This window comes from Cuculus canorus, chromosome 1, assembly GCF_017976375.1.
Source record: "Cuculus canorus isolate bCucCan1 chromosome 1, bCucCan1.pri, whole genome shotgun sequence".
NCBI classification, from domain to species: Eukaryota; Metazoa; Chordata; class Aves; order Cuculiformes; family Cuculidae; genus Cuculus; species Cuculus canorus.
Window position 1 is genome coordinate 68,250,052 of NC_071401.1, and position 13,774 is coordinate 68,263,825.

Sequence of the window (13,774 nt, forward strand, 5' to 3'; positions counted from 1 at the left end):
AGACTACACAGATCACCCAGATGTTCAACTCTCTTAGATAAACTCATTACTCCTGCAGATTGACTTTGATCAATCGTTTCTGCAGATACCTTATGCCACTAGTTCCCAGGACCAATACGGAGGGATGTCCCATGGCTCACCGATTCAACACACGCACTTTTAAGCTACTGTCTCTTATCTTATCTTGTACCATATTGCTCAGTAGTATATCTGAAGGCAAGGTCTTAGCACTGGTAATTTCCATACTGACTCCCACTGAGTCCATGCAGCCAATGTCAGGTGAGGTAAGGGCTGTCGTGAATTTTAATACAGTTAAATATGAGCACCTGGTATTTTCGACCTGGCAGCTGATGTAGCAGAATTTCCAGGTAGCCATATAATAAATGTGTCAAAAACATCCTGTCTTTTCGTTTCTTATTCAGAAAAACAAACAAACAAACAAAAAAACAACTCCAAAGCTTTGTAATTTGCCTGAACAACAATATAATTGGCTTACTATACATATATTCTCAAGATCAGTCTTCCTTACACACATGGGGATGTGGCTGCAAAACTCAGATGCTCACTGCAGATGTCCCTCTGTGTGGACATGCAGTGACTTCTCCTCCTCATCCACACCACTGAGGCAGGCTTCGTTACCCACACCAGGATTTGCCTCCCACAGCTATCGAGGGATTTTAGTCTGCAACATCCATGATTTCCTGCCCTCTAGCCCAGGAACTGACACTGCCAGCATCCCTAGTCCAGGGCCAGAGCAACGCAGTGGCGTGAAGATGGGAGTGGGGAGGGCAGAAATGTTGTGTTGTGGTGCAAAGGAACTGTCATGCTAGAAGGCACAACATACTGTACCTTCTGCAACACACGTGAAGACACCATGCTAATCAGCATCAGAAAAGCTTCAGCTAAGCATTGTGTCCTTTTTGGGTAGCTACAGCTCAGCAATGATGGGGACCAACTACAGAACCGCAAAACTGCAGCAACAGCCATGGTCGGAATTGGCGACAGTGTGGCCCAAAAAGATTGCAGACCTGGGATGGTTTAGGCAAGAAAAAAAAAGGCTGAGGACAGGTATATGTGTCTACAGCTACATAATAAACAGGGAAAGTGAAAGGGAAAGGAGTAAACAGGTTTGCCACGTCTGTGTGGACAGAGTACAAGAAGGCAATACATGTAAAGGCAGAAACACATGTAGTTTCCCTGTTTTGGCTTCCATTTCAATCAGCAATGAATACAAAGCATTTAAGTATTGCTTTTAAGTATTTACCTTGTAACATGAACTGCCTTTGCTGTGCTTAGGTGAGGTAATGAACAAGACTTCTGAGACACTCGAGGACTTATCTAAAGTCTCAGTTCATCTTTGTGAGACCTAAGGCTTGCAAAAATGGACTTACTAAAAGCGACACTGAAATCTGTGCAATTTGTGTAAACTTCACGTCTCCGTCCTGTGCACTCTACAGCACAGGACTTCACGTGTGATGATGGGACAAGTACGACTTCTGCAAAAACTACTGGGGATTTTTGGAGCCAAACCAACAAATACAACCAACAGGGTTTTGAAATGTACCATGCAGTTGTTCCGTGTAACAGCCACAACCACTTCTTTCCTTCTTTCAGTACTCTGATGGGACTACACTACCTAAAAATTACACAGGAAAAAGAAAAGATAAATTCCCCTTGTTCCAAGCCAGTTTAATCCCACTTCCAGCATCAAGAAGCCATGGGTACTTCTAAAACAAGTCCGCAGCAGTGAAACAAGTGAAGAATAATCCACTCAAAATTTTTATTACCATTCAGCTTATTTGATTCTTTATGAAATGCAGGAATGTCCTAAAAGCATGTTCTTTATTCTCCTTATGCATATATGATTAAACAATATTTTCTGCATAGGGCTCAAGGAACCGTGGGAGATCCACGTGCCTGCCACCATTACAGTGATGTAGAAGTAAACTATTACAAGCTTTATCGTTCCTCCCCAGCAATAAGGGAATGGTGGCACAGGCCATTTGGAGATCACTGGTTTGTGAATCATCTTCAGTGGTATTTTGAATTTTTTTTAATGTCACTTCTGTATGAAGTGACACTTCTGTACAAAGTCACTTCTGTATATCTGTTCTATTTTCCTCCCTGCCAGACATACTTCCCTCTCTCTCAGACTTCTTTAAACTCACTCGTGAATACAAAGAGTTTCATGCATTGGTTGCTGTGACTTTTTGCAGCAGGTTCTCTATGGGAGTTATCAACAGTACGGAGAAAACCTACAGAATCTGATCTTTCAACACAATGACAAGGATGAATTCCCTCACTTAAAATGTGAAAGAGCTCATAAAAGAGCGAAACAGCATTTCACCCTCACAAAATTTACCGAGGGGGAGAAGTATGTCAGGATGGATTAGCAGTGACGGGGAGGTCTGCTGTCCAGTGGCTTTGTTCCTTACTGCGGAACAGCTATACCAGATTTGAATCATGCTGCCTGCTAATATGGGTTTGCGCCTTCACCTTTGTTGAAGAAGGGATAACAAGACAGGATAACAACAGGGAACTGGCATAGTCTCTGTATACCCAAATTCTCAGCAGCTGCAGCTGTGGCTCATGTTATTGCTGCAGGGTGCTTGCCTGCAAAACTTTGTTATATCTGAAAGTGCAGGTTCCTGTTCCCCTATTGGCAGCACCTTTATCCCTCTCAACAATGAAAGGGGGGGGAAGTTGTTTTCAGATGAGCCTCTTCCTAGTTCCAAACTGTCAGCAATGGGGTTTTAAAGTAAATTTAAAGGTATTTCATTTTCAAAATCGTAATTGTGTTCATGCTGCAGAGCAGAAACCTTGGAGCAGAAACCCTGTTGTGTTTGAGTGGACACACAAGAAGTTGTTAGGCATTTCCATTTCCTGGAATAGGAGCAGCATGCGGGAAATGCACAGTCAGCTGCTCCAATCAGATAAAAACCCCGTTTGACTCCAGGAAGCGTGGCAAGAAGGTGAGGAGATGTCCTGCAGCAAACATGTCAGGTCTGTGATGTTTGTCTAATATTCTTGTAAATAATTCACTGTATCAAAGTCTGCTTTCCATTAACTGCTGGGCTTAGCTTAGTATTGCCCCTCTCAGTTGCTGTTCATGTTTTCCCTTCTTCAACAGCATGTTTAGACAAAAGATAAATGCAGATAAATTGCAAATCAAACAAGCTGCAAGTCAGATAAATTGCAATGGATGTAGTGGAAGGATGTTTCTCTTTGATTTTTTCTTGTTGACAGTAGCTATGGAAAAGCAAGCTGGAGCCAGTAAGTAGTGTAGGATTTATTTTGACTCTCATAGATTATTTTTTTATTTTGGAATAGAAAAACTGCCTTTGGAGGTGCCTTTCTCCATTGACTATGGGGGCATCCCAAGTCACAAGCTAAGATGAGACAGTTTTAGGTAAGCTAAAACTAGGGGAGATGAATTATGCATAAAGCACAAGTTCACCTCACAAGCTACACTGCGGCTTTATGCTAGCACAACTGAGAGGTAATCCTTTCCAGAGCATACGATACCACAACCACATCTGCTAGCACAAATGCCTGCACTGGTATTGAAATGAAGCTAGGAGTTTCAGGCATGGATCTGAATATATTTTAACGGCATGTATCTCACACTGTGCTGGCCTGACATCTGGCTGTAAATACTGCTCTTAGGCCGTTACGGGAATATACTGAACGTTGACACAACTGGAGCTTCAGAGGCAACTGCAAGACCCGAAGGACTGAGCTATGCAGGTAGGCACTAATTCAGTTGTTCATCCCCTCTTACATCCATGCACAAGCACATCCCTGTCATGGATCCTGGCTGTCAGTCATCGCCATGTGAGTAGATTTTTCCACAACCATCAAAGACCTCGCTAGGGCACATAAGTTTATGTTTGGAATAGTGTTGCCTTTGAGATGATATTCAAAAGCATCACCCAGAAAATGCAGGGTCTGCTGGGTGCACCCAGCCCCTGCCATCAAGCCTGTTTTTCTCTCTCCCTTTAGAGGGTTTCCCTCATGACCTAAGTTTTTAAATGGTTCCCCATTATGGTTCTAAACCAAAAGGAACTGAATCTGGGACTAATCCACCCAAAGGCTTAGATTTTAAACAAGAAGGTCTGCCTTTTATTCTGCATGCTAGAGAATTGCCCTTCGTATTTGTAAAAAACCATCTTTTATACCACCTGTGTGATATCTAGGGCAGTGACCCTTCACCAAAATTGGTCAATTCTATCACTTCTTCTCTCTGAATAGTTTCAGAAGGATTCAAAATGCCAGCTTAATCATAATGACTGTTAGAAAAACTTGTTTCTGATTTTTAAAATGAAAGTAAAAGTTGTGCACGTTGTGTTTTAGGAGTTGCTGCTTCAGAGAAGATTGCAGAAAAAGATCTGAGGAACATGGAGAAATATCGTGCCAAGATTACAAGAGTTGGCAACAGCAAGAATATTGATCCAGCTGTGATTGCTGGTATTATCTCTCGAGAGTCCCATGCTGGGACAGTGCTGGACGATGGCTGGGGTGACTATGGAAATGCATATGGTTTAATGCAGGTATGGTAAACCTTCTTAAAAAACACAAAACTCACCCTTCTTTTGAAGCAGAAAGTCGGAAGAGCAGCAGGGGGCCTGTTAAAAGGCAACCCCTAAACCTTTTCAGCCAACTCTTTGGCCAGAATGAAGTCATTGATTTATATCAGCTTCCAAAACCACAGAAAGACCCCGGTGAGTGGGAGAGCATGAGCAGTTGCTGCTGCACCGTGAAACCACTGCTTTCTTCCCAGTGCTCTCTTGGAAATTAAGAGATTAATTGTTCCTATTTCATATGTTAAATAATAAGTCTTGTTTCCAAAAGCACTTTTTTAACAAAGCATGAAGACCTGTAGGCTTCAGCTACATAGAGTCAGGTTATGCACCACAGGGGCCCGGCTAGTGGGACATCTTGCTTCATTATTACAGGCTGAGAGAGTTGGGCTTGTTCAGCCTGGAGAAGAGAAGGTTCAGAGGGGATCTTATAGCGACCTTCCTGTACCTGAAGGGGCTACAAGAAAGCTGGGGAGGGGCTATTCACAAATGCTTGTGGTGACAGGACGAAAGGAATGGGTACAAGCTGGAGAGGGGCAGATTTAGACTAGACATTAGGAAGAACTTCCTTACCATGAGAGCGGTGAGATACTGGCACAGGTTGCCAAAGGAAGCTGTGGATGCTCCATCCCTGGAGGTGTTCAAGGCCAGGTTGGATGGGATCTTGGGCAGCCTGATTTAGTGGGAGATGTCCCTGCCCATGGCCAGGGGGTTGGAACTAGATGATCTTCAAGGTCTTTTCCAACCCTAACTATTCTATGATTCTATGATTATTAGAATAGTTTCCCACCCTTGATATAGCTGTGGAGGAGAGGAGCAGTCATCTCGCAGCTGGAAAAGTTTAAGCAGCAATAAACCTGCTTTCTGCCTCCTGTCACCTTTCCAGCAGCAGCTGTACTGGGTTTTTAAGGCTCTGATAGATAAGGAGGTGGGGCAGGCATTCCTCTTCAGTGCCCCAACAGTCTGCTATTCATGCATCTGCTCACTTTGCCTTCACCTTCAGCTAAATTTGTTTCCTATCCATAACATTACAAAAGAGGTAAATAATGAGAGTAAAAATCAGAATTAATATGAGCAGCCTGTAAACAATTAAGAGCTTTGGACAAACTCAGGCTTTCTGATGTGCTGATATTGTTGTCTCACTTTCAGGTTGACAAGCGATACCATAAGATTGTCGGGTCATGGGACAGTGAAGAGCATTTAGCACAAGGCACAGAGATTCTACGTGGGATGATAGAGGAAATCCAGAAAAAATTCCCAAGGTGGACAAAGGAACAACAGCTCAAAGGTAGAGTTTTGCCAGCTTTAAAATGTCAGCTTTAAAACACTTCACACACAAAAGTCAAGAACAACACTCTAATGCTGAGCACTTCAGAAAACTAAATGCATCTGGTTCTCCCTGCTCATTTTATTGAGAGTCATAGAACTGGTTGGTTGGAAAAGACCTTTGAGATCATTAAGGGGGAAGGACTGTTCACAAAGGCTTGTAGTGATAGGATGAGGGATAATGAGTATAAACTGGAGAGGGGCAGATTTAGGCTGGACATAAGGAGGAATTTCTTCACGATGAGAGTGGTGAGACACTGGCACAGGTTGCCCAGGAAAGCTGTGGCTGGCCCATCCCTGGGGGTGTCCAAGGCCAGGTTGGATGGGGCCTTGGGCAGCCTTATCTAGTGGGACACGTCCCTTCCCATGGCACGGGGGTTGGAACTGGATGATCTTCATGGTCCCTTCCAACTCAAACCATTCTGTGATTCTAAGTCCATCTGTACCTGTCCACTACTAAACCATATCCCTGAGCACCTCATCTACCAGTCTTTTAAATACCTCCAGGGATGGTGACAACCACTTCCCCAGGCACCTGTGCCAGTGCTGAGAACCGTTTTGGTGAAGAAATTTTTCCTAATACCCGAACCTCCCCTGATGCAGCTTGAGGACATTTCCTCACGTGCTATCACTTGTTACTTGGGAGAAGAGACCAAAACTCTCATCTCTATGACCTGCTTTCAGGTGGCTGTAGAGAGCAATAGCGTTTCTCCTCAGCCTTCTTCTCTCTACGCTAAACAATCTCAGTTCCCTCAGCTGTTCCTCCTAAGACTTGTGCTCCAGACCTTTTGCCAGCTTCATCGCCCTTCTCTGGACACCATCCAGTGCCTCAATGCCCTTCTTGTAGTGAGGGGACCAAAATGGAACACAGTACTGGAGGTGCAGCCACATCAATGCTGAGCACAGAGGAAAGATGACTTCACTGCTCCTGCTGGCCATCCTGTTTCTGATACAGGGCAAAAGAATGTGTTACACAACTGAAGATGATCCATTAGCAAAATACAGTAAGGGGACAATGATCATCAAGTCTGGATGTAAAGGAGGAAGTTATGGTTTCTTCACAAAGTTAAAACACAAAAGGAACACCTCAGTGGCAAAATTAGCTGGAAATGTTAATCAGATACTGGTGAAAATAGAGCTGCAAACTAAAGCAACACATTCAAGTTGTGGGTTTCATTTGTTTGCTTATTTACTGTTGAAGTATTACCTCTGTTTATGTGTTTCTTTGCACTCTCATTTCAGGTGGGATTTCAGCCTATAATGCAGGACCTAACAACGTCCAGACCTATAACGAAATGGATGTTGGCACAACACACAATGACTACGCCAATGATGTGGTTGCCAGAGCCAAGCTTTTTAAGAAAAATGGATACTGAGATACCTGAATGATGATTAGATTTGAGTCACTGATTGCATACTTAGCTTCTAATTAAAAAAAAAATAATCCTAATTTCTCCTTCAGAAAGAGTAAAAATGGTGTAGAGCAATGAAGCCGGAAACAAGTACAAACTTTAAATGTTTTGGGATTTTTTTTTTTTTTTCAGCTAAGGCTGAAGCACTTCAAAAGAGAACACTGCTGATAATCCAAACTGCAACCTATCTTTTGCCATTTATGTTTTATCTCACTTCACGAGAATAGTCAAGCAGTTTTCACCTGTGCTTGCAGTTTCTCAAGCAGCAGATTAATGCCACAGGAAAGCTGTAACACTGCTTAATAAGATTTTATCCACCTTAGGTTTTATCTGTCAATACACATGTTTAGCAGCAGTCCAAAGTTGATAACAATCTGCAGTTTTGGAATTGAATATTTGCAATAAATATTGCGTATGTCTAATCTACCAGAAAAGTGTATCTCAGTGTATCATATCCTTTCAGAATAATTGCTCTTAACTTGAATGCTGGGACCCCAAAGTGGCTCTTTCTTGTGACAGGAGGGAAAATACTAAGCTGTTCTTAACTTTTCTTTTGCCCTTGATACTACTTCATCCTAGCCTTTGCAGTTGTCAACAATCTGTAAAACTCAAGCTGCTGTAATGAATGCTTCTATTGAAGCTATAAATTAGCTTCAATGCAGGGTCTGGAGCAGGAATATGCACATTCCATCATGTTTTTTAAATGGTGTGTAGATTATAAAATCTGATGCAAGCTCATGCACAATAAACATCCTTATAATCACTCATATAGTAAAGCTTTCGGGGAGCCTTAGCGTCAGAGCTGTTGGGTTCTTTCAGCCACTTTGAGACACAGGGGAGAAAAGTAAGTGTTTTAGGAAGGTTAAAAAAACCCTCAAGCATATTACTGAGGGGCTAAAGGAGAAATAGCAAAGAGCACACGTTGGGGGGTAGGTGGGTGGTTAAATATGGTGCATTTTTTATTGCTAGTATTTTGTACATATGACTAGAAGTATCCTGATGTGATTATTAGAATTGTATTGATCTACTCACGCTACAGTATTAATTACCAAATCTGAAACAATAAGTGAATGTGCAGCAGAGCAATAGCACAGAAATGGAAATTTACTCTTAAAATAGTACATTTCTACACTGCTACCAGATATGGCACCAAGGATTTGTTTGAATATATTTTAAATTCTAGAGCAGGTAGACATGGCAGATGGTTCTTACCCAGGAGGCAAGCTCAGTGTGAGCCAGGCATATGCCCAAGCAGCAGAGGCAGCTAAAGGTACCCTGGGCTGTATGAACAGAAGCACAGCTTGCCCAAGGGAAGGGATTACATGCCTCTACTAAGCCCTTATTAGACCACATCTAGAGTAGTGCCCGGTTTTGGGACCCCTGACACAGTAAAGCAATGTCAGCGGAAAGCCACCAAGGTGGTTGAGGCTGGAGCACTTGCCCCATCAGATGGACCCAGGCTGACTCTTCCCTGTAGTGCAAAGTGAGAAGAGTAGTGACCACAGACATAAGCTGTAAGAATAAAAGTTCTGACTGGATACAAGACTGTACTCTGCATATAACTTTTCACCATGAGGCCAGCCACGCAGCAGAGCAGGCTGCCCAGAGAGGCTGAGCTGTCTCTGCCCTCAGAGGTTTTCAAGACCCAGAGGGACAAAGTCCTGAGCAACCTGGTCTGACCTCAGTGCTGGCCCTGCCTTGAGTACAAAGTTGGACTAGAGAGATGCAAAGTACTTTCCAACTGGAGTTTTGCTATCATCTTAAGTTATCCTGTTTTTCCCCTGCACAAAGAGGCAGTGTCTCTTACCTGTGCTTCCTGAAGAATTAAATGAAGCTTTTACAATTCCCCATTAATGAAAGAATGTTGACACACACTGCATTTGCGCACCCTGTTGGATCAGGTTTTAGACCTGAGAGCAAATCTTTAGAGAAAGCATGCTTATACAGAGAAGGTCTGAGATAGCAGATGGACTCTGTGACAGTTGTGATTTTGGAGGAAACATCATTTCAGAAACACCCCAACCTACACATCTATTAAAAAGATCAAGAAAATACAATTTCATTTTTCAGTAAAACTGCCAGCTTGTCAATTAAAGACAGTTGTAAACATCTCTTGTAACTGAATCTTAACCAGAAATAACAGCTACCACTTAAAGCATTTTCCCTTCTCTGTACTTGGCAAGAAGTTATTAGCTTTGCTTTAACGCAGGTAGTTGATCACACACTTTAAGTTGTGCACAGTACCAAGCAAGCCTGTAAGTTAACACATTCCTTCTAGTTTACATTGCAGTGCTTTTGAGGGTTGTAGCATCTGTATAGTGTAATGAATAGGAGATCCATATTCATACACGTACGTATACAACAGAACTGGCAGTGCCCCCTCTGTTGGAGATTCACCACGCTGCAGTGCCAGGGACACATCCTGAACATGCTTGGCAAGGCTGAGTGATTCTGGCTTTGGTGCTGTGGGCCACTAAGCCTGGGACAAAGCTAATATTTGCCTAATTTTATGAGCCCTCGTACTTGTGTCATCTCTTTTAAGCATGCCCTATACTTTGGAAGCACTACACACCTCCTTCAGAAGGGCTGAAATTTCACCTTTCTTAACTATATGTTGACCTTTGGGAACATGGTCAATACCCCAGTGACTGCAGTCATAACACATCACAGTGCAAGATGTTATACAGACACTGTAAGGAAAGAAGGAAGGAGGGAAGAAAAGCAACATTCATTTACATGCTTCACTTTTCCCTTGCTATTCTATATACTTTAGACTGAAACCAGTATTTTCTGAGTCCTACAGCCTGTAGCATGTTGAGAAATTGAGTTTTTTCAGCTCAATTTCACATTTATGCCTTCATTCAGTCTGTAGGAGCCACTGCGCTCTCCAATGCCACTACCATAGCCTATCCTTTTTCTTCCGAACACAGCATCTCCAGCTTTCATATCCCTCTACTGGGACAGAAAGTATTACTTTGAACTCCTACTGGTGTTTATTCTTCTCTGCAAGCACACAGAAAGGATAAACATTCAATTCCAGCAACCATATCCCTCTGATCTTCTCACAACACAGTCATTAAGATTAACTCCTCTACAGCATGTCTAGCGTGGGAGACGCTCACAGTGTGTTACAGTATGGAACGTATGCCTGCTGGAATGAAAACTACTTTATCATTTGATACTGCAGCAGCTTCCTAACTTTGGCCACGATTCTTGAAACTGTAAATAAAAATACGTGCCCAGTACTATTCAGGATCCTCCAGTAAAAGGTGTTCTTTTATGATTCGCAGCCCGTAACAACTAACTCACATCAGAGAGGTATGCTTCAGGGCCTCCAGATTTCTAAAGCTGGCAATTATAGAACAGGAAAAGCATCAGTTTTCACATAGATGGCAGCTCTGAGGCTACTATTAAACACTCGGGATCAAGAAATGTTTATTAAGTGAGATAGGAAGTTTCCCAACAGACAAATAATACAACCCACCAAGATATGAATCACTCCCTCTGTTACTCCCAAACGGGGAGTTCAGGTACTTTTTAAGCTACAGAGAAGGCCAGAGGAGAAACTGTTTAACATCTGGATGATGAAGACAAGTCACCCAAATGCCTGCCTCAAACAAATGACACTCTTGGTGGATAGTCAGTTGATTCTTGTGTAACTGCTAAACAGACAGCTTTTCAATTTCAGCTCCGTCCTTCGCGCAGTAAAGGGGAAACCAAGAACCACCATAATGGCTATAAACTGGAGAGGGGCAGATTTAGACTAGACATAAAGCAGCCTGATCTTGTGGGAGGTGTCCCTGCCCATCACAGGAGGTTGGAACCGGGTGTTCTTTAGGATCCCTTACAACCCAAACCAGTCTGATTCTGTCATTGTAAACCTTTACTGTTAGCTGGGAAATGTCCTCAGCATCATTAGTTAGATCTATTCTACTTCCTTCCCTGCTTATCTGACTTTATAAATACAAAAGTTCTCTAATAGCCAGCCATGAAGTGCAGTAATCTAGCCATGAAATTAAAACACAAGTACTATCATTCATTTAATATTTCAGGCAAACATTACCAATATCAAATTTTATATTTGTACACACACAATCCTTTCTTACAGCATCACTATCACCTTCGCCACTCATACCAGACAGGGCAAGAATTAAGCTTACATTTCATACACAAATTATTAACTCGGGAGTTAAATTATTTATTTTATAAAATATAAATCCAACCAGCAAACCTTATGATTTAATTTCTTTCTGCTCCCCAGATTTCAGATGCCGTTTAATGATAAGCTCTCCCTTGCTCGTGAGATAGGTGTCCGACATTTCCTCTTCCGTTGGCAACCCATAAGGTAGTTTCAGTGGCTGTATTCTACAGGCAAAAAAGTTTGCTTAGTAAACCCTTCTGACCAGAAGAACGTTACATTAAGTGTTTCAAATTAATCAATTAACAAACCTTATCAGATGTTTAATAACTTTCAGCTTGGAATTCACAGAAGGGATATTTTTGTGCAGTCTTGGCTGATGAGCCTATATAAAAGATAGAAGAGGTTTTACAAATGCATTCCCAACCCCAAATGTCTGTTCAGTGAATCTTTTGCACTAGCAGTAAAAAATATAAACTGCATTTGCAAATACCAGATTTAGAGAAATAAGTTATGTGTCAAGCACAGAAAAATACAAAATCAAAACTCGACCAAACTACCGATTCCAATAAAACAATAAATTTAGCTTTACTCCCATTACATTATCAATACACTCAAATTTCTTTCAACTTTTAAAGATACTAAAAATGTAAATACAGTAGAACAGGAGTAAGATTGCTTGCTTAAGTTAGATCTGATCAAGCAAATAGTGTTACTTTGTAATGTAACACTGACTAGAAAAATTTTTCAGAAGTGTGCATAAAGCCTAAAAAATTTGGATAAATTCACCTTTGACACAAACTCTTAAGAACCTATTTGAAAGTGTATCATCCCTTTTGGATTTGGAAGCCTTTTCATTAATAAGTGAGCCTTATTTGCCTACCTGAAATAAGTGAATAACATGACTTACAGAGAAAACTGACTTAAATTAATTTACAAATCTATTTTTACTATTTAGGAGAATTCTCAAGGCCAGTTTCTCTTGAGGCATGCACAGCAATACCATACAGTGATATTCTGAATTCTGACTAAATGGGCATTCGTCATTAATGTTCCTCTCAGCTCTTAAAAAAATCACCAGTTTCTCAGTTACATCTAGAGCAGCTCTAAAGCAATCAAGTTTTGTTATTGCAAAACTGAGGTCCTTAAAAAAAAAACCATCACCTTAATTCTACCCTGTTTCTACATTTATGTTGTAGACAATAAGTATAAAGAACAACAGCCATACTTTAACCAGTCCAAGATCACGTACTATCTTCTTTTCCCAATACGGGCGACCAATTACGCTCTTTATTCTAGTAACAACGTGGATTTTGTGGGGCTGCTCAGGGTCACCTCCATACTTTTCATGATCTCCAGGCCGTGGCTGAAATACCTAGAATAAGAAGTTCACAAAAAATGGATTTTTCCTAAATATTTGCATTATTACTAGTACAGTTAAGAAAATAACTCTGTAAAACATACTTCAACCTCGCTAAAAATTCTTACGTGTTTATCTACCTTTCTTTTCAGAAGGTCAAAACATTAACAAGTCACTTGAAATTTAGCTTTTATAACATTGTCGAGGGTATTTTTATAATGTTTTGCTTATGAATACATTAAATCTTGAGTTTGACTATAGAGCTGCATAAAAACACATGGACAATACTCTGTACCAACACAGCACTTAATTCGCATACATACCATTCAGGGGCTAGGCAGAGATCATTCAATGAGAAGTTTTTCCACAGGCTTTAGGAATGATTTTTAGGATCGACTGAAACTAGATGGTATCTTGCAAAAAGATAATCTAAAAACCTAAACCCATAATATGCAAGTAAAATATCACATCGTTTTGCTTAATTATTGAATAGACTATTTCAGTTGGAGGGGACCTACAACTATCACTTTGTCCAATTGCCTGAGCATTTCAGCGCTGACCAACTTAAAGCATGTGGTTAAGGGTGTTGGCAAAACACCTCCTAAACACTGACAGGTTTGGAACATCAACCACTTCTCTAGCAAGTCTGTTCCAGGGTCTGACCAGCCTCTCAATAAAGAAACGCTTCCTAATGCAAAGTCTAAACCTCTCCTGGCACAGCCTGGAGCCATTCCCACACATCGTATCACTGGATCCCAGGGAAGAGCTCAGGAGCTCCCTCTCCTCTTCGCCTCCTCAGGAAGGTGTAGAGAGCAATGAGGTTGCCCCTCAGCCTCCTTCCCTCCAAACCAGACAAGCCTGGAGTCCTCAGCCACTCCTCGTGGGACATCATTGCTTCCAGCCCTTTCACCAGCTTTGTTGCCCTCCTCTGGATGCATTCAAATACTTTTTAACATCT

The 13,774-nt window shown here is 41.6% G+C and overlaps 2 protein-coding genes across 5 annotated transcripts in view; one reads left to right on the top strand and one right to left on the bottom strand.

Moving 5' to 3' along the window:
• Positions 1–13,774, bottom strand: part of MRPL30 (mitochondrial ribosomal protein L30) — a 48,422-nt gene that overhangs the window by 33,239 nt on the left and 1,409 nt on the right. For 3 of the 4 annotated variants that reach the window (XM_054053104.1, XM_054053103.1, XM_054053098.1), the window contains exons 3-5: positions 12,685–12,831; positions 11,768–11,841; positions 11,550–11,683 (exon numbers count right to left, since the gene is read on the bottom strand). In XM_054053104.1, the coding sequence (XP_053909079.1) occupies positions 11,551–11,683; positions 11,768–11,841; positions 12,685–12,831 (354 nt within the window). In that variant the 3' untranslated portion in view covers position 11,550. Of the gene's footprint in view, positions 1–7,334; positions 10,667–11,549; positions 11,684–11,767; positions 11,842–12,684; positions 12,832–13,774 lie in introns of those variants that run through there. The other variant, XM_054053106.1, reaches the window with a different exon arrangement.
• Positions 1,841–7,752, top strand: LOC104056702 (lysozyme g). Its single transcript, XM_054053083.1, has 5 exons — positions 1,841–3,003; positions 3,667–3,747; positions 4,354–4,550; positions 5,730–5,868; positions 7,149–7,752. Exons 1-5 carry the CDS (start codon positions 2,997–2,999, stop codon positions 7,280–7,282), a joined length of 558 nt encoding a protein of 185 aa, XP_053909058.1. The 5' UTR covers positions 1,841–2,996; the 3' UTR covers positions 7,283–7,752.